Source organism: Xiphophorus couchianus, chromosome 23, assembly GCF_001444195.1.
Source record: "Xiphophorus couchianus chromosome 23, X_couchianus-1.0, whole genome shotgun sequence".
Classification (NCBI taxonomy): Eukaryota; Metazoa; Chordata; class Actinopteri; order Cyprinodontiformes; family Poeciliidae; genus Xiphophorus; species Xiphophorus couchianus.
In genome coordinates, this window is record NC_040250.1 from 17,034,140 (window position 1) to 17,057,284 (window position 23,145).

Genomic DNA, 23,145 nt, shown 5'->3' on the forward strand with positions numbered 1-23,145 from the left:
CTATATGAAAGGCTAAATGTTTTTTTTTCTACTTTTAGTCCCACAGACTTTAAAAGAATGTACACCATCTTGTTGGGAAACGTAAGCTATTTTATGTAAATCAAATTTTCTTTCATCACATATTTTTCCACTGTACAGTTTAGCAGCACTTCATAGCCGAAATTTAAAACTAACAAAAACTCAGCAAACACAACAGGGTCATGTCTTTCATGCATAGTTTCCTTCTGGCAACTTCTTTGTCCATAAAAAGCCTTAACTCTTGACTGACACCGGTGCAGTTGCATTAAATCCCTCAAAGATCTGCTATGGCCTTGCATTTCGTGTTTCTTATTTTTTCTCAAAGCAAACTTCCAGACTGATTGTTTCATCTCAGAATCGCGTAATAACACCAGATGGCACTGTTGTTCCATCCCAGGAGAATTACACAGCGTGACGAACGCTTGACTAAGGACGACCAGACTTCTTCGTATAAAAACTAGAACTACACACAATTAAATAAAAAAAAAAATGATGTCAGAGTAACACACGAAAAAAAATGTAATAAATTGTACAATTTTCATGAAGTTATTTCATGTTGTTTTCAGTACTGAATGTCTTAGGGAGGTTTAGAAATGGTCAATATACTATAGTAATCTGTAAAGGCGTAAATAATGACACACTTGAAGTAGACACATTTTTTTAAGAATCTGGTTAAAAGACAGCCTTTTTCAGTGACTTCATGTTTGGTCATTTCACAAGCACAAACTTGAATGTACTCTGGATGTGAAGCAACATGCCAATAAAAACTGATATCTTCATGGCGAAACACGTTGCTGGCATCATAATGTTGTGAGGATACTTTTCTTCACTAGTGATAGTGAAGCTGGCTGACTAGACTTAGTAGGAAGATGAATTAAACTAAATTTGGGGCGATTCTATGAAAAATCTTGACATAGGGTAGGGGTTCTATTTGCAGAAAGATCACAACTCAAAGTTACAATGAGATGGTCTGGATAAAAAAACATATTAATGTGCTACACTGACTCTCCCTGACACAAAATCCGTGTTAGAATCTGTGGCAAGATTTAGAACAGGATATTCACAGTTGCTCTTCATCCAGTTTCCAGACATGTAAAGATACCCTGAATGATACAAACCATTGGCTCGATTGGTTGACTACAAATGCAGGCCACACCTTTTAGGTTTTTGCGTTTAGAAAAAAAAAAAAAACATTGTCCTCCTTCTTTTTCACCACTATATGCTTGTCTATCAAGTAGAACAAAAACACAGTACATTGAAGTCTATGTCTGCAAAGTGACAAAATATGAAAAAGTTAAAACAGTTAAAACGTTCTTTTTGTCGTGACTATCTAAGACCAATTGTTTTGACATGTTTTGTGACACACATTGCAAGTGGACTCATTTGTCACTGCAAGAAAAGTAGACACTAATGATGGACACTCAGGTGGATTTTGTGGTTCTTCTCTGCATTTTTCAGGTCCTTACTACAGTTAATATCTAACATCAGGACATAAACAATATGCTGTTGCTTTATTTCCTCTTCTTCGGTTCTCTCTCCTCTTCTTCCTCCCTCTGTCGTGTTTTTTATTCCTCTTGCTGATAACAATGAAGATGATGAGTGCAGCTAGCATGGCAGACGTTATTAGAAGGCAGCCCCCAAAAACCAGCATTGGTTTGTTCTTCAATAGCCACTCACACGTCAAACATTTTTCCTGCTGCTCAGTGAGTCTACACAGTTGTGTTGTGCTATTGTTAGAAGAACCACTGTTAGCGATGATTTTTCTGTACAATGCGACTGAGGCCTTGGCTTTGGATTGGTGCTGGGTTGAGGTAAAAAGACCAAACAGAGGGGCATGCCGATCTTGGAGCTTCCACACATAGAAACCCTGCAAGTTGACTCCATCAAGATGGTAGGCTGAGAGTAAAGGAAAGAGAAAGTAAAAATTAGATTTTTTTTTTAACTCTGAAGGGCTTCTTCATTATCAAACATGGGAACAAACTACTTGAAACAAATAACTGTATGGTTCACTATCAGCAAAATATGAAACAATAATCAGAGCTGTAGCCTCAGCAATTGCCTCTCCCTTCCTTTATGGTTTGATCATTTTCATGCCATCTCATTAAGTCTGACTTTTATGGTAGAAACCAATACGGTCATTAAAGCAGTATTACCTATGGGGACAGATCTCTGTTTCAATATCCACAACATAAGACTGTTCATGTGTTTCTTATACCCAATAATTCCACAAGACAATCAAGATAGCTTACCTTTGAGAGCTTCCTGTAGATAACTCCTGAGGTAATACTGCCTTAGGTTATCCTCAACTGAAGCTTGGTCATCAATCCCACTGGCTGTGACAATGATAGGCAGAGTTCTGCCATACCTCTGATTCACCCATTTCAGCATCTTCCGTAGACCCCAGGGTACCAGAGCTTGCCCCAAGTTGGAAGACAGCCAGGTGGGGTCTGAGAAAGTTACACAATCATGCTCGGGTGCTGGTTTCTTTTGGAGGATGTCCTGTTTGTGAGGATTTGGAGAAACTAAACGTGTTGTAAAATGATTCAAGGCAATAAAACTCAATGCCCCGTTCAGCTCCTGTCTCTCAGTTGTGGTAAAATGAGGAAGAGGTGTTTTGGGAAGTCCAAATACCCTTGCTCTTTCACCCAGAGATTCCCTCATTTCATAGGGATGTTGCCCCTTTTTCTTCTCACCTCTTGTTTCAAGCAATGGGTCCAAGAAGAATCCAAGTTCAAACAGCAGAAATCTTTCTGTTGCCACTATATGTGACTCTAGAAAAGGGTTACCAGGGCTGGCCCAATCAGCATGCAGAGCAAGAGACACCAGTGATCTCTGTTTACCAAAATACTCCCTCTCATGTAACCTCCAGGCTTTGGCATGGGCCATTAGCAGATTATGAGTGGCTTGATGCCTCTCTGTGACATTGGAATAAACATCTATGAGTCTGTTTGGCTCATTAATGGTGATCCAGTAGTGAACCCAGGTACCCAGCTCCTGATAACAAAGTGCTACATATTCTTGAAAAGCTCCCACTGTAGTGTAATTCAGCCAACCGCCAGATGCATGCAGTGGCCCTGGCAAACCCAAGTTCGGAGCTCTGTGTGTTGGGTGGTACAGGATGACCATAGCTTCCAGGTTTAGTTTCTTGATCTCTGACAGCACACAGCGGTAGTACCTTGTGGAAGTATAGAGGAAGATGTTATTTTTTGCACTCTGGATGACAAATGGGGTAAAAGGAAGGTCAATTAATTGTTGGGAAATGCAGTTCCTTACAAAGATTCTCATATCCCTTAAAGTGGTTCCCATTAAGACATATTGCAACCACACATTTCAATGTATTTCTTGCAAGTTTATGCACTAAACTAACATAAATGTAAATAACATGAGGCAAAACAAACCATTTCCATATTGTGTATGTAGTTGTGGCAACAATATGTTGTCAGCATGCTCTACTCCAGTGGAAACTAAGAAGTTGTTCAGAATTAATGTGAAGGGACCAGAAAATATTGCATTAAATATCCTTTACAAAAATAAAACTAAAAACTGTGGTGCTCATTTGTATCATTGACACCTGAGAAAATACTTTGATGAAGCACCTGTTGATGCAAGTATAACTGCAAGTTTTTTAGGGTATGTCTCTACCTGCTGTGGACCTCCAGAGACTGGAATATTTGCCCATTCTTCTAAAAAAAAATAACTCAACCTAATAATAGATCGAATGTATCTGTGAAGATCAGTTTTCAAGCATCACCAAACATTACCAAATATACTTAGGTTTGGACTTTGGGATGTTCTAACTCATTAATATGCTTCCATCTAAACTATCAAATAGCAGCTCTTTAGGTTGTTGTCCTACAAGGGGGTGAACCAATTTAAGATTGAGGTTTAAACGTCTTTAGGGAAATTCTCATGGCATTGATTCCACAAATACTTTCTTACTATTACTTTTCTATAAAGGCCATTTATATGTAACCTTTTTTACCTTAGTTGTGGATCTCTGCAGCTTCTCCAGAGTTATAGTTTTCCTTTTGACTGGTTATCTGATCAATGCCTAGCCTTTATGTGGCTTTACTCTTTCCATTCTTGTTTGTTGGATTGAACAGTGCAACTGGTAACATTGAATTGTATTTTAGAGCATCATAATTAACCGGATTTAATACAAATGCAAGCCATGCAAGACATTTTCTAATTTTAGTTGTTGAAAAAATATGTTGAAAACCATTTATCAGAAAGAAGAAAAATACTCAGGCATTTCAGGTTGTAGTGTGACAAAATGTCAAAACTTGATGTAATATTAATATTCTGTAAGACACTTAAAATGTTAGCAATAAAAATGTTTCCATTAAAATGCATTAAATTAAAGTAAGATGAACCTTTCCACACTCAGATGTTTGTGTGTTTGTTGAGCTCTACCTCAGGGCTTCGGTGTTTACATTTGAGCTGCTTCCCTCGGGTAAAATGAGAGACCAGTTAAGAGCAAAGCGGTAATGAGATGCCCCAGTGGATGCAAACAAGCGGAGATGATTGCGAATAGCCAGATAATCTGTGCACTGGGCAGTTCTGGTGTTAAGCTTCACTCCTGGGAGTGGTTGCAGCGATCCGTCTCCTGTGAGGTTCCAGCTGTACACATGAGGGTCAGAAAACTGCGGGGAGAAAGGGTGGAACCGGACCTGCAAAACAGCAAAAAATTAAGAAGAAAAAATAAATGAATGATCTACCAGAATTTGTTTTGCTTTCTTTAATTGTAACTCGTAAAACGATGCATTTTACCTGCAGTGTAGAGTCTGCTATCCCCCAGTGAAATTTACAAGGAAAATGGCCTTTTACATCTGTTGATGAGTTTTCATCAGCTGGAAAACCATTGTCATTGACAATTTGCTTGAAGTATTGAGCTGTGGTCTTGGGAACCCTGGTTCTGTTTGGTTGATTGAAGTCAACGTAGAAAAGACCTCTTCTCACACTATAGCCATAATTCCACTCAAATCCATCCAACAATGACCAGGCTGAGTAGCCAAATACCTGCACACCATCAAACTTGATGGCTAAAATAAAAATTAAAAGACTTCAGTATTTATTTTCTAAGAACTAGATGTGCTATTTAAGAGTTTAGATCTAAGAGATTTTCTATTTACCCTGTAGGACTTGGTTGATAAAACTTTTCATCAGATAGATGGCAACTGTGTCTTCTCTTCCAACACTGGCGTCAGAGAACCACCCCCCTTCTGCCACCAGTACCCTCAGGTTCCCATACTCTAGTTTTATCCAGCCCAGGAGGCGCCGCAGGTCTGGGGTGATGCTCTGCCCATTGTGTAACAGGTTCTGGCCAAGACGGAAATTGTTTGGCCCAAACGACAAAGCAAAAAAGTCTGCTGTTTTCTGCACCCAGAGCTTCTCTTCAGGGGTGAACCTGGGCATGAGATCGGCATATTTTATTTTCAGAGAGACTGGATAGTCCCCAGCACCAAAGATGGGATCAGCAAACCATCCAAGAATGGCCTCCATCGACTGCTGACAGAGAGCAACGTTGGCTGCTGTGGGCTGGCCTCTGTGGGGTTCAACCCAGTGGGAACCTAAAACAATGGATACTTTACCCCTCTGAGTTGGGCGGAAGTGAGTGTTGTATGTCTGCCATGCTTTGGCGTGTGCCTAAAAACAACAATACAGACTCTGTAAGGATGTTGTTAATTTGTTGGCAAAATAATAAAACAGTACACAAGTAGTTCAACTAATACAATTCATCTTAGCTGAATACCTATTACATGTGACAGCATGAATATATTTCATGGTATTTTGTAAAAATCCCACAATATTAAAATATTACGAGCTTTATTCTCTGTTCTCTACTTCTCTATTAAAATTAAAATATTAAATAGAAATAAAACAAAACAAATTTTAAATACCTTTTTAAATATTAATACACAATGGCCTGCAAACGTATGATTACACTTTGAACATATTTTGTCTAATTACAACCACAGACTTCTGTGTGTTTTATTAGGAGTTTTTGAGTTAGACTAAATTACTAGACAAATTATAACATAATTGTAAAGTGGAAAAAATATATTTTATTCATCTTAAAAATATTGCATGCATTTGTATTTAGCCTCCTTTGCTCTGACCAAATAACATTCAAGAAAAATACTTTTGCAGTACACAAGACTCTACATAAAATCCTTTATTTAAAGAAAATAAGTAATTTGATATTCATACATATTCCGCTAGCATATGAATAGTAAGATGTCATGCTAATATATCAAATAATTTTTTTTTTTAAATAGGGCAAAAACAAAAGGGTACATTTTGACAGCATATTAATCGGTATGAGGAAGTGGAAAATCACTATTTACTTAATCTATCTGCTTGGTGTTAGCTGGGAGCAGACCAGCTGTGCTTGACTGCATAAACGTAAGTGAGTATTAATGAGGCGTATCTCCGTGACTTCCTGACACACACACGCAGATTCCCTCCACCACAAAAGTGCTGATGTGGTGGACTTTGACCCTAGTGTCTCTTTAAGTGTCCTGTTTACTTATCACAAAACCTGTCAATATGAATATAGCCAACCAATCATCAGGCAGATAAAACCACCAGTGAGTGGGGATGTTTTGTGGATTATTGCCTTAATTATATGCAGTAGTTATGTTGGATTAAGAGACTTGTAAAAGTCAGAAAAAGACCAGTGATCCGGTCTGTGTTTGTTACTCTGTCCTGTGACCTATCTGGAGATATAAACATTCATTGACTATCATAAAATGATAAAGCTGTAGGAGTTCAAAGTTTGCTCACAGACTGTGTGATCTTATAAACTGTACAAAGAAAGTTGTTGAGTAACCCTGCACGACTCACCCTGATCAGGTTATGGGCTACAGTGAGAGAGCTGGAGACCCCCCCTTTTTCTCCAGGAGCGTGCACGCCTGTCCCATATCCTTGCACGGCCACCAGGTATGGGTTGTGCATTGTGAGCCAGTATTTCACCCGACTCCCAAAAGTACTGAAACAAAACGTTGCATACTGCTCAAAATGCTCCACTAACGTGTTATTTTTCCAGCCTCCATATTGATCCTGGAACACCTGTGGTAGGTCCCAATGGTAGAGAGTCACAATAGGCTCAATTTTCTTTTCCAGGAGCCTCTCTATGAGGCGACTGTAGTGATCCACAGCAGCTGCATTGGGCTCGCCAGTGGCATTGCCTTCAGGGAAAAGTCTGGGCCAGGAGAGGGAGAAAGTGTATGATCTTACACCAAGATATCCCAGTGCCGCTACATCTTCTTCCCAGCAGTTGTAGCTGTCACTTGCCACATCTGCTGTCTCTCTGGGAAAATAATCACTGGTAGAGGAGTGGGTGAAATGGTCCCAAATGGAGACGCCTTTCCCATGCTGGTTCCAGGCTCCTTCATTTTGGAAGGCTGATGTACCTGAGCCCCAGATGAACCCTGGGGGGAAGGTGTCCTGAAGAAAAGACTGGTCTTTGCTAATGGGGCTCGGTTTGGGTCGCTGCCAGATACTCCTGCCTTCCCCAGGAGAACAGACCGCCCGGTCCCAAGGAAACGTCAACAACAGAAGGGAAACCAAAAGGTGTGTGTGACAGGAAGGATGGTTCAGCATACTGAAGGAGTCCACTTTGTCTTTAAAATCCACTTTGAAGACAGCAGGTGTCAGTCAGTTTTACCATGACAAATCCTTTTCTAGCTGAACGTAGATCCATTGTAAGTGAAAGAAAACCAGAGAAACAAAGAAAGAGGGACATTGGAAGCCTCAAGGTGCTGCTGTGTCCATCTGACAACCTGGTTAGCCTGCCCTATCGGTCTCTCCCTCTGTGTACTTCTGCTCCCACTCAGCCCCTCCCTGCAACATAGATTCACACATACAAAGGTTGACTCATACCCAAGCAAGCTGCTATCATTGTCTTACAACAGATTAATTCTTACTTAAGCAAAGTAATAGAAAAGTTTGATTACATCGTCAAATGTAAAAGCAAAGAGTAAGACCTCATTACACTTCGTGACTATCAATGACTTGTTTTTCTTTGGGGTATTTTTCTACACAGAACATCCTCGTGTCAATAATTAGCTTGTACTCTGATCCTGAAGAAATATTCCTCTGGAAACCCTTCTTAGTGATGAGGTTTGAATTAATAGTTGCCAAATGTTCATGACAAATAAACAAATTAAGTTAATTTTTAGCCGATTTACAAGAGATGATCCAAGTTGAGTTCCTTTCTTATTGTTTTTCTTATTGTAAGAGGTGGTAAGGACATTTGCAGTGTTCCCACCCAGATCTGATCCAATGGTACCAGGTGACAACAAACACACCGCATTATGTGTCTTTATTAAATTTAGCTCTCCTTTCTGTATATGTGCCAGTCAGTCACCCAAGGCAAAAAACACACAGGGTGGCAGAGGAAATTGCTGGGATATGTGTGTCTTAAAAATAAAAAAAACCTTTCCATCACAGTTGAAACACATCAAAAAATTATTTCACCTTGTTCAGAGGAAGAGATTGTAGTAAGGTAAACAACACAGTCACTCTGCTTCAAGGGATCGAGGCGTAAGCTAATTAAAAAGTGACAAATGTCTATTTACTATCCCCACTGGCATTATTGGGTCACCATGACGCTAAAGGATGGAAACTGCTGAAAGTGAGTTGATCTGTCATTTGTGAAACTTATGTTCCAACACTTTTCTTGGAAATGAACCAGAGCTTTTAATCTTATACCATTAAAAATGATGAAAGAAGATATATTAAATGAATTATTTTAATAATTAAAGAAAATAGAACTGAATGTTCAAAAGCACCAAAATAATCAGATTTCAGTATCTTTACTGTCTTGTCAAGAGGCAGAAGTTTCTTTAGTCACTCTGTTCTGTAATTAGAACAGGAAGTGAAAAAGGGATGTGAGAGAAAAAGCACAACTGGTTAGAGAGGAGCTTTCGTTTTTATGCTTCCCATCAATGTGGCTATTTAGTGCAACACTTTTACAAATAAGGAGCAGAAGCCAATCCAACAGCAGAGCTGATGCTTGTCTTTTGAGAAAACATTTTTTGTTTTTTCCACCCATTTTGTGAAAAAAACTCAATTTTTTTCCCATCTTGGAGAATTCAATGTTCTGTGACTAACATTTGGATTAAAAAACATCTGAAGCTAGCTGAGGTTTGTGCACTCTTTCCTCTGTTTTTACAATAACATGCTTGTTGAATCTTGTTGTATAAAGTGCTATTAATTTGAACTGTTTAGTATATTAGTTTTATTACCAGGAAGATGTTGAAAACGCACAGAAAAGGATTAGGATTATTAAACCACTGTGAATTGCAGAAGTTTTCACATGCTTTGAACTTTTTCAAGGAACAAGCAAACTTCATTTTGGTGAAATTTTATGCAACATAAAATTCTAAAAAAGGGTGTTATGTATGTGTATTTAACCCTAAAAATGAACACTTTCAACCAAATTCAAATGCTATTACAGCTATAGTTTTTTGTGTTATGTCTACAACGGCTTTATACATTCAAACTGAAGTTTTTACCAAATTTTTCTTTGTAAAATAGCTCAAGCTCAGTGCGACAGGACAGGACAGAGAGCTTCTGTGAACAGCAGTTTTTTTTATTCCTGTCCCATATTCATAATTGGGTTTAGTTCTAAATTTTGATTGGGTCATTCTAACACACACCAGGCTATAATCTAAACCATTCCATTATAGCTCTTACTGTATATTTAGGGTTGTCATCCAAAATTCACTGTATATTCAGAATGAAGAAAATCATGGTTACATATATAGCTATATGGTTTAGAAGATTTTGGTCAGTACCAATAATGTTTGCTACAGAAGAACTTACTATGATGTCATAACTGCAAATAAATTCCTGTAATGATCATAGTATATAGCCCTGATACAAGTCTATGTATAAAAAATTATGTTAAGTCAATGATTCATTTCTTTGAGTGTATTTGACTGATGTGATCCTTTTTTATTCATTACAGTGTTAGTTTTCTGTGGGTGAGACAATAGCGTCCTCTAGTGTTACTAGATCTTGCTAAAATGAAACCATGTATCAGTCAGATTTGTGTGCATATACATATATATATATATATATATATATATATATATATATCATATACAGTACAGACCAAATGTTTGGACACACATTCTAATTCAATGGGTTTTCTTTATTTTCATGACTATTTATAAGGCAAGAAATCCCACTTATTAACCTGACAGGGCACATTATGAAGTGAAAACCATTTCAGGTGACTACCTCTTGAAGCTCATCAAGAAAATGCAGAGTGTGTGCAAAGCAGTAATCACAGCAAAAGGTTGCTACTTTGAAGAAACTAGAATATAAGGGGTATTTTCAGTTGTTTTACACTTTTTTGTTTAGTGCATATTTCCACATGTGTTATTCATAGTTTTGATGCCTTCAGTGTGAATCTACAATGTCAATAGTCATGAAAATAAAGGAAACTCATTGAATAAAAAGGTGTGTCCAAACCTTTGGTCTGTACTGTACATATATATATATATATATATATATATAGAGAGAGAGAGAGAGAGAGAGAGAGAGAGAGAGTCTGTGAAAGTTGGGTAGTAACTAGTTAGTTACATTTACTTGAGTAATGTTTTGGAAGAAATATACTAAAGGGTTGTATTATCTGATCCACACCAACTTTAGTTTATTTAAAGGTAAAATATTCATCCCATATAATCTTACGTCAGAAGAGACACCTTGGCTTGCGTCTCAAAGCAAATAACCTTGACTAAATGCATCATCACAGTATTGTTTTACATTTACTTGAGTAATATTATCACAAAGTATCTGCTCTTACTTGGGTAATATTATGCTATTTGGTTTTGAGAGTTCTGGTATGTAAGCTTGTTATTTTTTCAGTACTGTTAATTTTGATATTACATATTCACATATCCAATGATGTTAGAGAAACAGACTTCCATAGGATGAGACGTGTGCACACGATTGTATACAAACTGCACCTTCCAGTATTTTCTGAAACAAGAATAACAATAATAATTAAGACCATAAATTACTTTTCTTCCACTTCACAATTAAGGACACCTTTGTTTTGATCTACAGGAGAACCAATGGGATACACTAATTGTAACATGACAATATTTGAAAAAGTTCAAGTTGGAAGTATTTTTTTGTTTGTTTCAAAAGGCATTAAATAAAAACAGGATACATCAAACATTTCTCCTACATTAAAAACTTTAATCAAGGTGAAGTAAGCAGATGTTGCAGGGACACTGTCACAGTGGTATTAATCCACATCTCCCATTTCTCCAGACAGGCGATGGGGCCCTCGACTGCATTCCTCTGGGCAGCGGCCGTATTGGTGGTGCTGCAGATGTGTAATTCATCCCATGACAGCATCGTAGACCGATCTTCTAGAAACCTCTCCTCTGTCCCGACAGACCTGCCTCTTGATGCAGAATATATTGACCTGTCATGCAACCATATACATCAGCTCCACAAAGGGGACTTTAAAAACACAACCCTCCTTCGGTTCCTGAACATGTCGTGGAATGGTTTGGAGCTCATTGACACAGAGACGTTTCATGACACGCCACTTTTAGAAAATCTGGATTTGTCACACAACATGCTGAGGAACCTGTCAGACCAACATTACTTGTCATTTACAGGGAATGTCAGAGTGCTGAACATGGCATGGAACAAGTTTGAGAACATGACTTTGGGAAGAGAGTTCAGTTTCCTAAGAAAACTGGAGAGTTTAACACTAGGAGCAAAAGTCATCAGTTTGGGGGATTTCAAGAACATCGCTAACGTGACGTTATACTACTTGACCCTTTCTCTGGAGGAGGAACTTGATTATGAAGCAAACAGCTTAATGGATGTTAGTGCTGAAAAAATTCAACTAGATCTAAATGGCAGAGAAATACCCCAAAATGAATTGTTCGCTGATGTGTTGTCATTCTTTGTAGAAGTCGAAGTCAGGAATATAAGTGGGGGCTACCAATATGTAAAAATGCAGCTTAGTAAAAGAGCCATAATATCCACTCGCAGTCTTTCCATGAACAACATTGTAATTGATTGGAACGATTTAACTCAAGTAGTAAATGCCACTCTGTACACATCCATTGCCCATCTGAGCGCCTCTGATGTGGCAATAAATAACCCCCCATTCATAGACACCCCTCTGACAGAGACATCTTCAATGCAGTCCTTCAAAGTCTCACGAGCAGTTGTAACCTCCTTTTTTTTTTCTCAGGAGGCCTTGTACAACTTTTTCATCAATCTGCCAGTAGAGCACTGTGCAATCGTAGAGACTTCACTGATTCACATGACATGTCCAAAAAAACAGAGCCCCATCCTTGAATTGGACTTCTCTTTCTGCGCGCTGTCTGATTCCGTCTTCTCCAGATTTGAAGGTCAAGAAATAGTCGAATGCAAGACTCTGGGCAACGTACAAAATCTCTTTCTGGTAGGCAATAATCTTAAGAATCTTCAAGTAGTGAGTAAAAGGTTGCAGTACATGAAATCTCTGCAACATCTGGACCTCAGTATCAACTCCTTTGTGTATGACGGTTCCCTTGAATGTCTGTGGCCACCGAGCATCACTGTTATGAATCTTTCTTCTGGAGGTCTAACAGATAACGTTTTTAAATGTCTACCAATAGGGGTAGAAACACTGGACCTACAGAACAACCAAATTTCTGTAATACCACAGTTCATCCTCAAACTGCAAAATCTCTCTTCTCTGAATCTGAATGCCAACAGGCTCCGTGACCTGCCGGTATGTGATGACTTCCCAAAAATGACTGAGCTTCTGCTGAAGTCAAACTCCCTCCATGCACCTTCACTGATAAAGTTGAAAAGCTGCCCTAATCTGAAAATTCTGGACGCAAGTGACAACCCATTCACCTGCACCTGCCCTCTGAGGCACTTCATTCGTCTTGGCATTCAGACTGAATATGAGAGTGGCCACTCAGGTCTTGAATTGTTAAACTGGCCAGAGAGTTACCACTGCATCTACCCTGAAGCAGTCAGGAATTCCACGTTAGAAAGCTTCCAGATTCCTGAGATCTCTTGTAGCGCCAGCCTTCTGGCAACCACCATCCTGGTTCCTTCAGTGGTACTGATCGTTACAATTTTCTTTCTGTGCCAACGTCTGGATGTGCCTTGGTACGTGGGCATGATCTGGCAGTGGACCAGAGCCAAACATCGAGCAAGAATGCGGCAGCTTCGACCCGAAGACATGGTGGGTATTGAGTTCCATGCTTTTGTGTCCTACAGCCAGCACGACTCAGACTGGATGAAGAATTTCCTGCTTTTGAACCTCGAGGGTCCTGCAGGGGGGCTCAGAATCTGCCACCATGAAAAAGACTTTGTGCCGGGGAAAACAATTATGGAGAACATCATCACATGCGTGGAGAAAAGTCGCCGCTCAGTGTTTGTGCTCTCCGCTCACTTTGTCAAGAGTGAATGGTGCCATTATGAGCTTTACTTTGCCAGCCATCAACGTCTTTCTCAGGGGTCGGACAGCATTGTGCTGGTGCTGCTTGAGCCTCTGCCCCAGTATCTGATCCCATCCAAGTACTACCAGCTTAAGTCTATGATGAACCGCCACACGTACCTGGAATGGCCTCAGGACAAAGCCAAACACAGGCTGTTCTGGGCTAATCTGAGGGCTGCTCTGCAGACTGACCTGCCAAGTAAACTGGTGTCAGAAACAGAAGAGTAACTCTGTAATTACCCAGATGAGTTTAGCTGATTGTTACAGTAAGATACAAAAGACCACAATAAATGTATGGCAAATATATCCACTTTGGTCAAATTCTACATAAAGAACAAAAAGTTGGACAAACAAAGGGACTAAATGAACAAACAAATTAATAGATGGATGAACAGATTGATTCAAGGAACTTGTAAATAATGGTACAAGGAAAAAGAGATGGAGCTACAGATGTTTCCCCAAAATGTGTTTTCTTTTTCAATACTAGCCAGTCCTACAAAATATATTGATCAGATTCCGTACTTTTCCGGAGTGCATATGAGCACTAAAGGAAGTGTGAACCGGACAGTGTAATAAAAAGATTTACTTGGACTACCACAGTGCTTTCCAAGGTGAGCATCAGGACCAAACTTAAAGCCATGAATCAAAACAGCTGTGAGGTGTTCAGGTGATAATGGAAAAGCATATTTATCCTGAAAATGTCAGACGAGAAATCCTGTGTTGCCTTCGCACCCCTGTTTAATTGATTTAATAGAAATGCTTGCTGGTTGTGATTGTGAAAAGTCTTTTCCTGTTATTTTGTTATAGTAGAAAAGTTTGGGAAAGACTATGGTAAAAATGTGCAGGTTTTACTTTCTGCTTCTTTTTTTTTTTCAAGTTGAAGAATTACATTTTTATATAGATATGCTTGCATGACATGAAATAATGTATTATCTGCATTTTAACCAGTCAGACATTTAATGGCAACATCAATATAAACATACAATCTGATAAAAACAATAAAGAGTATCAAAAAGCATTTGAGTCTTTACTCGACATCAACACCTACACAAAATGTGGGAAGGTTGTGGACATTACGGTTCTCTAAAAATGACAAAAGCACAACGGACATCCAAATTTATCCCAAACTGACTGAGAAGAGAACATTTCAATTGTTTGAGTTCTAATATAAGTCCAACTGCACAAAATTTGTGCAAATAAAAAAAGACTCTGACCAGGTGTTAAGGAAGAGACTGGATGATGATTATTTTCTCATTAATGCAGAAACGGTGAAGCACACTGAGTAGATTTTCTCCACAACGTGACACCTGCCTCTCCATGGCCAGGCGAAAATCCTCCTTCACTCCCTTGGTAATCCCTCGAGTCACAGTGTGGTGTCTGCAGGATGAAAATGATTTAAAAAAATAAACATACACATGGTCAAAAATATACTGATAGACAAAACTGGCATTAATATGACAAACACAACAAAAACACAGTCATGGTAACATCATGTTGCTTCTTTCCTTCCACACACAGATAAGACAATTTACTTTAAACCACTTATGTTGAGTATTATAAATAAAAACGCTATAAAAACATGTCCACAAATGGGATGAGATTGCTATGGACTGTAAAAAACTAAACTGACTGTGCAAATACAACAGACATCATCCTCAGATAACAACATTGATGACCACAGAAAAGAGGGGAAATGAATTAAATTAACAAACAGCAACAGGAAATCAAAGAACAATCAACTCTTGATGCAAAATGTCCCAAATTAAAACTGGGGAGGGGATGACAAGCCTTAAAGCTGGGAATGGAGAAAGGGTGACTGGTGTGGGCGGGATGGGGACTGTGGGAAGAGGGGCCTGGGGTACCTGTCCATTGTCTGCACCCCTTGGAGCAGAAGGGTATTTAACTCCACCCCCAGGGCGGGGCTAGGGTTCCTGAGGGACAGCAACATTCAACAACTCTGTCAGTGAGAGTTAACTTAAGAATCCACAACTGCTACAGCAATGAACCAGAGAGAGTTTAAATACTGCTTTATAGTTTAGCACATACAGTCACTTACAAAAATATTAACAACAGCTGAACATTTTCATATTTTGTTAGGTTACTGTTTCAGACATCAATGTATGTTTCTGATAGACCTGAATAATTGTGAAATGTAGGGAAATGATGATGGAAGTGTGGTGTGCAGATGTATTCAGTCTTCCTGGATCAATCCTTTGGAGCAAATCTTTTGGGGTAGTTTGGAACAGCTTTGCAGAGCTAGAGACTCTGCCAGAGTCTCAAGTCTTTTGCCAACTCTAGCAAGGTCTTTAAGGACTTCTTGTACTAAGCTCAATACATCTTCACATTACCTTTGACCAGCTGTCCTTTCACTGCTAAAGAAAAACAGCATGATCACATTTCACTGGGGAAATGGTGTGTGCAGGGTGAGGTGTACTGTTAGTTTTCTTCCACATATAGCATTTTGCAAGTAAACCAAAAAGCACAATTTTCTTTAACTCCACTTGTATTTATCAGACTTCTAATAGAGCTTTGTGAAGTTTGTGGTTCTAATGAGAACAAACGCGAAAAGGTTAAACGTGTATGAATATTTTTGCAAGGGACTGTTCTCCTATCTATAAGTTGGCTCCATTAACAGTTAATTTAGTCCAAAGCAACAATTTTCCCCACAGGCCAAGTCTATGTAGCTAACCTGCTTTCTTTAAAAACAACAGAAAGGGGAAGTGGAGAGTCACCATGCAAACTGGAAAACTTCCCTATGGTTGCCCCTTACTTAATCAGCATTCCCTGATTAGGAAGCAGCTCCAGCTGAATTCTCCCTCCCTCTGGAGTCCGCAAGTATGCAAACTCCTCCAGCATGTCGATATCTGAGTGTAATAATGAGTTTAAGTAAACCAACATACCGGACATGACAGAAAAGCTGATGAGCAAACAGGCCATGCAAATGTGTCCTTATCAACTTTGACCATATTGTGTTTGCAGTGACAGATAAGGATACTGGTGACATAGTTGAAGAAGTTCTCATATTGGAAACTCCCTTGTTGACAGATTTTATCAACAGCCTTTAAGAATAGCATCTCTCCCTGTGGCCAGTCATGCTGCAGCAGCACCACCACGTGGCCGAGAGACAGGTCGTCACGGCTGTCTGTGAAGGCTCTGAGCTGGTCGATCAAAGAAAAAGAAGAAAATGAATCAAAGCATCACATTTGAAAGAAATCAGTGGTTGTCACTGATTTAAATAATTCATTTCAAAGATTCTACTAATTCTACTAAGTACCTTAAAGCAAGCAAGCATCAGCTGGAGACAGAAAGGTAGCACAGCTCTGCTGGTGCAGGGAAGCAACCGTAGGTCATTACCTAGTTTAGGCAGATATAGAAGAATTGTTTGGATGAATAATTAACTAATTAAACATTTTCATCATATATTTAACACTTCCTACATTAGAACCATTATTTTAATTTACTTATGAGATACAATATTCAACTCCTAAATGTTGTGTTTTCATAAGCTGAAACAAAGGCTTTAAAACATGAGTGTGTACAATTAATCTGTACAATGTGCTCTAATAACTCAGTGAATTGAGTTACTGAAATAAATGTACTTTTCTATAATCTAATTTATCCAATGGTTGTAGTAGTACAGAATTTGAACAGACATTTCAGGACATAAATCCATCTTCAACAAGGAAGTAATCTATGTTGTTTACAAGGCATAAACTTTCACAACAATGAAAGTATATCAAGGTTCTACAAACATCAGGTTAAAACTTCCTCTAATACCATCCCTTATCCTCTCAGCGCACACTGTAGATTAGCTGTAGATGTTACTTTTTATCCATTCTTACAGAAAATAGCATGAACAATTGTGAAAACCACTGATATTCATGGATTTGGAAACAAAAAAAGCCTTACTCTTTTAAAAATAGACTTAGTAAGCTACGGGATGGGTAGGAAGTCATTTTAAACACATTGTGGTATATGTTTTTGTTAAAAATATTGGTGGTAATACTGAAAACTTGTGTTATTTTCAGTCAGAAATATTCCACCAATAAAACGATGGCCTAAACTCCAATAGAAATTCAGATTGGAACCCACTAATAAACAGAATATGTGGATAAAACTATAATGCTTACCTTTCCTGGTCTTGGATTTGATTCTGCTCAGATCTTCTGGTGCTTTGGTCAGTTCTTGGTTTGGGGGGACCAGCCCACTCACCACATCTAGGAGCTTTTCACAGGCCATCTGATCAACAAAATACAACATAATGTGTATAAAGATGCAAAGGCTCATTAAATTAAACACGAAAAAAAAATTTCCTTCATCCATCCATTATATAACACGGTTATCCTTGTGGGGCTCGAGGGGGGCTGGTGCCTATGTCCAGCAGTCAACAGGCGAGAGTCAGTATACACCTTGAACAGGTCGCCAAAATTTACTAATATTATTGCCACCACATAATTTTATACTATTGTACAAGCCCAAGTGACATTAACACATGTTTGGCACATAAGTAATATGCTGAGCCACTTAGGCTACATCCACACAGCAGGGAAATGAGACCTATATCTGACTTTTTCAAGCTCTTTCAAATGCTAAAATTGGTTCTCTTTTGTGACTGCACTTCAAATAGGTCACAAAATGTGGACAAATCAAAAACTACTTGAAATATAGTGTTCTATTGACCTCTGAAAAAATTAAAACGTTAACTTCCAAAATGTTTGTTGAAACAGAGATTTTCGTACAAAAAAAAGATACCAAGTGCACCAACAGGAAAATTTTTACCAAATGGATGACAATTCCCATTATAATCTCTTATTGTTACGCTTGTAATGTAATTGTGCATTATGTATGTTTCTCAACCAAAATTTAATCTTGTAAACATGACCTTAAAGAAGTAGTTTTGACCTCTACTGCCACCTTCAGGTCAAATGCTGGTAGTTTTCTTTCTAGGACAAAGTACATGGCACTTTGCTGATGAATTATTGTGACATTAAACCGGTTACATATTAGCTCAATATCCCTAATAAACACGAAGTTACACAATCAGCTAAATACAAACTGAAAAAAAAAACCTTTCATCCAGAGCTTAGTGCTGAAAGATGGTAAGACTGAAGACTGAATGCATTTTCTGTCAAATTTTTGTACTAACCCATGTATGCTTACCAACATGCACCTGAAACACTAGTAGAGTGAAATGGTGTGCATATGTTTACCCTGTACTCTCCCAGTGCATAGTGGCAGGATGCCTGCTGTATCAGGGCCCTGTGGTGCTCCAGGCTGGCCTGGCCTGTGGGGCTCTGCTGTGCAGGCTGAGGCTGCTGCACTGACGCCATCTGATGCAGGCTGGAGACGGCCTTGCGATAATGGCCCTGGGAGCAACAACCATATGCAAACAAAATTAGTACAGACAAATAAATCTGCTAAGGCAGACATGGAAAAAGATAAACAGATATATAATGAAGCAAATATGTTTATCTACTTTGTGTAACCAGTCCTCATAATTTATTACATTTGCTCTAGTCAATACACAATATTAACATTTAAATATATGTCTTAGTTGTGAGTTAAATTTCACTTAATTTCAATATGTCTAAGGATTTCTGACACAAATGGCAAGCTAAATTCAGAATCTAAGATCTTTTTAAACAGTTATGACTTACATTAAGACCTACAGGAATTTTGAAAAATAATAACTTAATCACCAAATAACAATTTATTTATTTAACTTGTCACTGATTACTTAAGTTAAATAAGCCCTAATAAAGTTAAATCACTGATTCCTTGGCATGTGTCACAAGTGTTTTTTTATTCATGACTTAATGTCTACAGTAGTCAGTAAACTGTTCTTTTCCAGGGTTCATTGCTTCCCTACATCGTGGGACTTGTAGTTTTGTCGCAGCAAACAACAAATTCTTCAGCAAGAACTAAAAAATTATACAACAAAACAATGCTACCAGAACATATCTCAACCACCCCCAAAGAATAAACATATCATATATATGTATAGTATAATGATAAACAAGCACACACAATTAAGACTTAAATACATTTAATTTAAAAATATTTCATATTTTTGAAGGCCAAAAATATGGATTGAACTATTGAATTAATGACTTTTAGGAGCTTGCAGAAATCTTGATATTAAATCAATATATCTTCATTTAAAAGTAACAGAAGATCATAAGCAAATATGCTGCGAGAAAGTTCAGAGCAGCTGACAAAGTAAGAGTACAAGGTTTTGAGCAAGATCCTTGCCTGGTGTATAATCATGTCAGAGAGGAAAATTCTGAACCAGAGCCAGCTTTCTGTCTTCCATGCCGTACAGATCTTCTTGAACTCTAAAAGACATCAAGAAACAAAGTCAATTTAAACAAATAGTGATTCAACTGTTTGATCTTACGAGCAATCTAGGTGAAGAGATTATGGAACCCAAAAAAACCACAGGAATCCATTAGTGGTGCTTACCAGCTTCCAGACCATCGTGAGAATGGAGCAGGTCCCAACTTTCCCTCGCTGTACGGAAACTCTCCAGTGTTTCTGACCAGTTGGGCATCTCTGTCTTGTTGACCAGAATGTGTCGGCCGCGGCCTTTCCCTAAACCTTCTTCATCATCGGAGCTCTACAATAATTTGTACAGAAAAAAAAAGAGGACATCACACCATGAGTGTGTTTACGTGCTCCTTTAAGTGCTAAGATAGCATTTTAAAGAAATATACCAATCTTTCTTTGTTTTCTAAGAGAATCTCAAATCTGTTCTGACCATTGTTTTCTCTCTCCCGTCAGCCAGTTTGCGTTTCTTATGTGCATGCTTCAGCGTTGCTCTGTCCACCTCCACATCACTGTACACCGAACTCAAGTCCTCCACCAGGATCCATGGTCCTGAAGTCATTGCACCAACCCCTTCAAAAACGACATGCACATATAAACTTATAAGATGATAAAGAAACACAGCAAACTTTAAGTGCTTTGAGCACAGAGACTGACCCTGGAACAGTGACGGTTGTACAGCAGAGACATAGAGGAAGGCACTGCGGAAAAGGACGAGTGCAGCACAAATGACCACCTGACTGCAGTAGCGGGATCTGGTTTCTCCTTCAAGACCAGGCAGATAGCGACACAGCTCTTTCACTCTTTGCAGCATGTCAATATAACTCCTAGCACACACAGACACAAGGAAATCATATTTTATCAGTTACATAAAAACTTTCATCCCAAAATTTGTTTTCCATGCAAACACACCGCAAGAGTCTCTAAAAGAGTAAAATATTTTATAAATCAGACATTTACTGGATATTTTTCATGATTTTCTCTGAGTGAGTCGAAGAGAGTCTACCTTTGTCCTTTGTCTCCCTGCCACTCACAGCGAGCACCAACAACAGTGACGATATCAAGCAGCCTCTCCCAAGGTTCTGCAACTACTGACGATTTCTCAGACAGGCCATCAATCACAAACCGCTGGGAGCCACGAGACACTCCAGGAGACTTTAGAGTTGCACCATCTTGGCTACCTAAAGAATACAAGGCAAATAAAAATGTAAGAACATAGAAACTATGATAGACCTGCACAATTTTGGCAGGAAGGTGTACCTTGTAACTGCACATCAGATGACGGTCCACGGGCAACATAACCGATGTAGAATTCAGCTGCTTTCAGGATATATTTCTGCATTAGGCTTGCAGGCAGACGCATGTCCATGTTGTTTATGACCAAGGGAAGCACATCACATACTACAAAAATAGAAAATTCTGTTAAAAAAATTATGCTTCTCCCTCAAAAGGCTTGAATTAAATGGATATCAATCATAACAATAACTGACCAAAAAGTTTTCTGAAGCAGTTGACAGGAGACTCCACATTTTCTGATGCCTCTGCCTCCAACAAAGTCTCTCCTAAATTAACCTAACAACACACAGCAGACCACTAAACAGGTTACACTGGATTCACATCCCAAAACATCAAGAGTTACTGGAAGATGTTATTACACACCCCGTGCTGGACGACAGACTCTGGAAAGCGTTTCAGAAGGAGCAGCAGCATCTCTGCCTTCTCCAAGGTGTTGAAGCACTGCTCTGTGGCTTTCAGCAGCATCTCACACTGCACACGGCCAGGCAGCGTCTCAAAAAGAGCTGGGCGAGGGAAAAAGACAAACACATATGGTTAACAGTGCTATATCTTAATAAGAATCTGTGAAATAACTTTTTAAAAAATTACAACAAGCTTAAATAATTTTGCAAAGAAGAACAGAAAGGATCCTCAACTTTCCACAACCTGGTAGGTACTTACTCCCAAAATACTACAAAAGCTACACATGCCACAAAAGGCAGTTCTATAAAGTACTGATAGAATGTTTAATAGGTTCTTAGGACACTTTTCAGTATTTCAGTGTAAAATATATAAAAAAGGAAAAACTTAAAAGCATCTATTATTTTCGTTCCACTCTTCAATTATCTACTACTTTATGTTAGTGTGTCACAAAAGTCCCAATGAAAGCAGTTTATTGTGGTGGTGTGACAAGCTGTGATAAAAGTTCAATAAGTATTCCTATGTTGCAAGGCATTGTTCTCTCACCTCTTAGAAATTGTGCATGTTTGTCCTGAGAGTCACTGCGGAGGGCAGCTGTGATGACACTGATCTCACGCCACACAATGGGCTGATCTGGAAAGTTTATGAACCTATTGGGGGAACATATGGTTGGCAACTTTTAGCACAGGCTGGACATAAGGTGGTAAATGAATCCCGTGCTGTAACTCACATGTCATACAGCAATCTCCCAGCCGAAGCTGTCCTCTCTGCATTGCGTTCAATGATGTACATTTCGTACTGTAAAAACAGCAAGCGAACTGAGCTTCTAAGCAAACATGAGAGATTTACGTTTTGCTAGAAATGGATGCTTAATATTACCTGTATGTTGAAATCTGTTGGGTATAGGGTTCTGGCTGTTATTAGCCAGGCTTTGGCCGCGCAGGGATCATCAGAAACCAACTCCCGGGCTCTTTTAACCAAAAACTCACAGTCTTTTTGCGCCGACATTTTATTAATCTATTATTTTTCATCAAATTAGACTAATAAACAAAGAAACCACACCAGCAGTCAAGACTGAGGCGTAACACATGGATTCTACACATGCGCAAATACATTAAGGGCTGTATTAAAGACTAATAACGACATATAGCCGCTCTCTGCAAAATATAAATAAAATACTAGCAAAAAAAACGTTATTTAGCTAGCTATAGCTACCCGATTTAAGTTGATATCTATGCAATAACCAGCCATACAGAAATGCTAAATTATAAATATGTCTTGCATAAATATAGAAAGCAAATACTACACTTAGAAAATAATAAAGCATTAAAAACCACCGTGAGTTAGCCAAACAAAGCAAAGCTAGCTTTGATTTAGCCTAGCTAAATAGAAGAAGGCTAACATCTTCTTCTATTTGTCTAAAGACAGTTGGAATTGATTCTGAAGGTGTCCCACCGCCACCTGCTGTCCAATTCGCAGACTGTGTTGACAATTTTATAATTTGACGTCAGAACGTACAAGTGATTCAAAAAGGCTTCAGTTAAAACATTTACACACGTGAATATAAAATAATTTATAGAGAAATATTTGAAAACAAGTGTAGAAAGTCGAGGTATTAATATATAAAA

The 23,145-nt window shown here is 38.6% G+C and overlaps 3 protein-coding genes across 6 annotated transcripts; 1 reads left to right on the forward strand and 2 right to left on the reverse strand.

Annotated features, from left to right (window-relative positions):
• Positions 1-29: 29 nt before the first annotated feature.
• klb (klotho beta) lies at positions 30-7,835 on the reverse strand. Its single transcript, XM_028009226.1, has 6 exons — positions 6,865-7,835; positions 5,151-5,664; positions 4,789-5,060; positions 4,432-4,688; positions 2,268-3,193; positions 30-1,914 (listed from the first exon to the last, which is right to left on the reverse strand). Exons 1-6 carry the CDS (start codon positions 7,621-7,623, stop codon positions 1,490-1,492), a joined length of 3,153 nt encoding a protein of 1,050 aa, XP_027865027.1. The 5' UTR covers positions 7,624-7,835; the 3' UTR covers positions 30-1,489.
• Positions 7,836-8,972: 1,137 nt separating this feature from the next.
• tlr1 (toll-like receptor 1) lies at positions 8,973-14,209 on the forward strand. Its single transcript, XM_028009227.1, has 2 exons — positions 8,973-9,168; positions 11,311-14,209. Exon 2 carries the CDS (start codon positions 11,318-11,320, stop codon positions 13,724-13,726), a length of 2,409 nt encoding a protein of 802 aa, XP_027865028.1. The 5' UTR covers positions 8,973-9,168; positions 11,311-11,317; the 3' UTR covers positions 13,727-14,209.
• On the reverse strand, positions 11,329-22,932 carry ints10 (integrator complex subunit 10). Of its 4 annotated transcripts, none has more exons than XM_028009230.1 (19): positions 22,397-22,932; positions 22,248-22,315; positions 22,064-22,167; positions 21,482-21,621; positions 21,313-21,394; positions 21,083-21,223; positions 20,829-21,003; positions 20,480-20,649; positions 20,256-20,395; positions 19,961-20,114; positions 19,751-19,833; positions 18,709-18,864; positions 17,629-17,737; positions 16,773-16,852; positions 16,494-16,656; positions 16,269-16,362; positions 15,361-15,429; positions 14,713-14,875; positions 11,329-11,467 (listed from the first exon to the last, which is right to left on the reverse strand). In XM_028009230.1, exons 1-18 carry the CDS (start codon positions 22,523-22,525, stop codon positions 14,719-14,721), a joined length of 2,214 nt encoding a protein of 737 aa, XP_027865031.1. In that variant the 5' UTR covers positions 22,526-22,932; the 3' UTR covers positions 11,329-11,467; positions 14,713-14,718. The 4 variants fall into 4 exon arrangements, with proteins under 4 accessions (XP_027865031.1, XP_027865030.1, XP_027865029.1 ...); XM_028009229.1 differs by lacking the exon at positions 11,329-11,467 and adding an exon at positions 14,363-14,581; XM_028009228.1 differs by lacking the exon at positions 11,329-11,467 and having other exon boundaries at positions 14,363-14,875.
• Between the last annotated feature and the right edge of the window lie 213 nt (positions 22,933-23,145).

What these genes read in the sequence shown, in the direction of transcription:
- klb (XM_028009226.1), bottom strand. Translation starts at nt 7,623, where the DNA reads ATGCTGAACCATCCTTCCTGTCACACACACCTTTTGGTTTCCCTTCTG. An exon ending in TATCAACCAAGTCCTACAGG is followed by an intron (nt 5,061 to 5,150) that starts GTAAATAGAAAA and finishes TTTTTATTTTAG; the next exon opens with CCATCAAGTTTGATGGTGTG. An exon ending in TAGCAGACTCTACACTGCAG is followed by an intron (nt 4,689 to 4,788) that starts GTAAAATGCATC and finishes GCTGTTTTGCAG; the next exon opens with GTCCGGTTCCACCCTTTCTC.
- ints10 (XM_028009230.1), bottom strand. Translation starts at nt 22,525, where the DNA reads ATGTCGGCGCAAAAAGACTGTGAGTTTTTGGTTAAAAGAGCCCGGGAG. An exon ending in ATCTGATGTGCAGTTACAAG is followed by an intron (nt 21,004 to 21,082) that starts GTACACCTTCCT and finishes TGTATTCTTTAG; the next exon opens with GTAGCCAAGATGGTGCAACT. An exon ending in TCACGATGGTCTGGAAGCTG is followed by an intron (nt 19,834 to 19,960) that starts GTAAGCACCACT and finishes GATGTCTTTTAG; the next exon opens with AGTTCAAGAAGATCTGTACG.
- tlr1 (XM_028009227.1), top strand. Translation starts at nt 11,318, where the DNA reads ATGGGGCCCTCGACTGCATTCCTCTGGGCAGCGGCCGTATTGGTGGTG.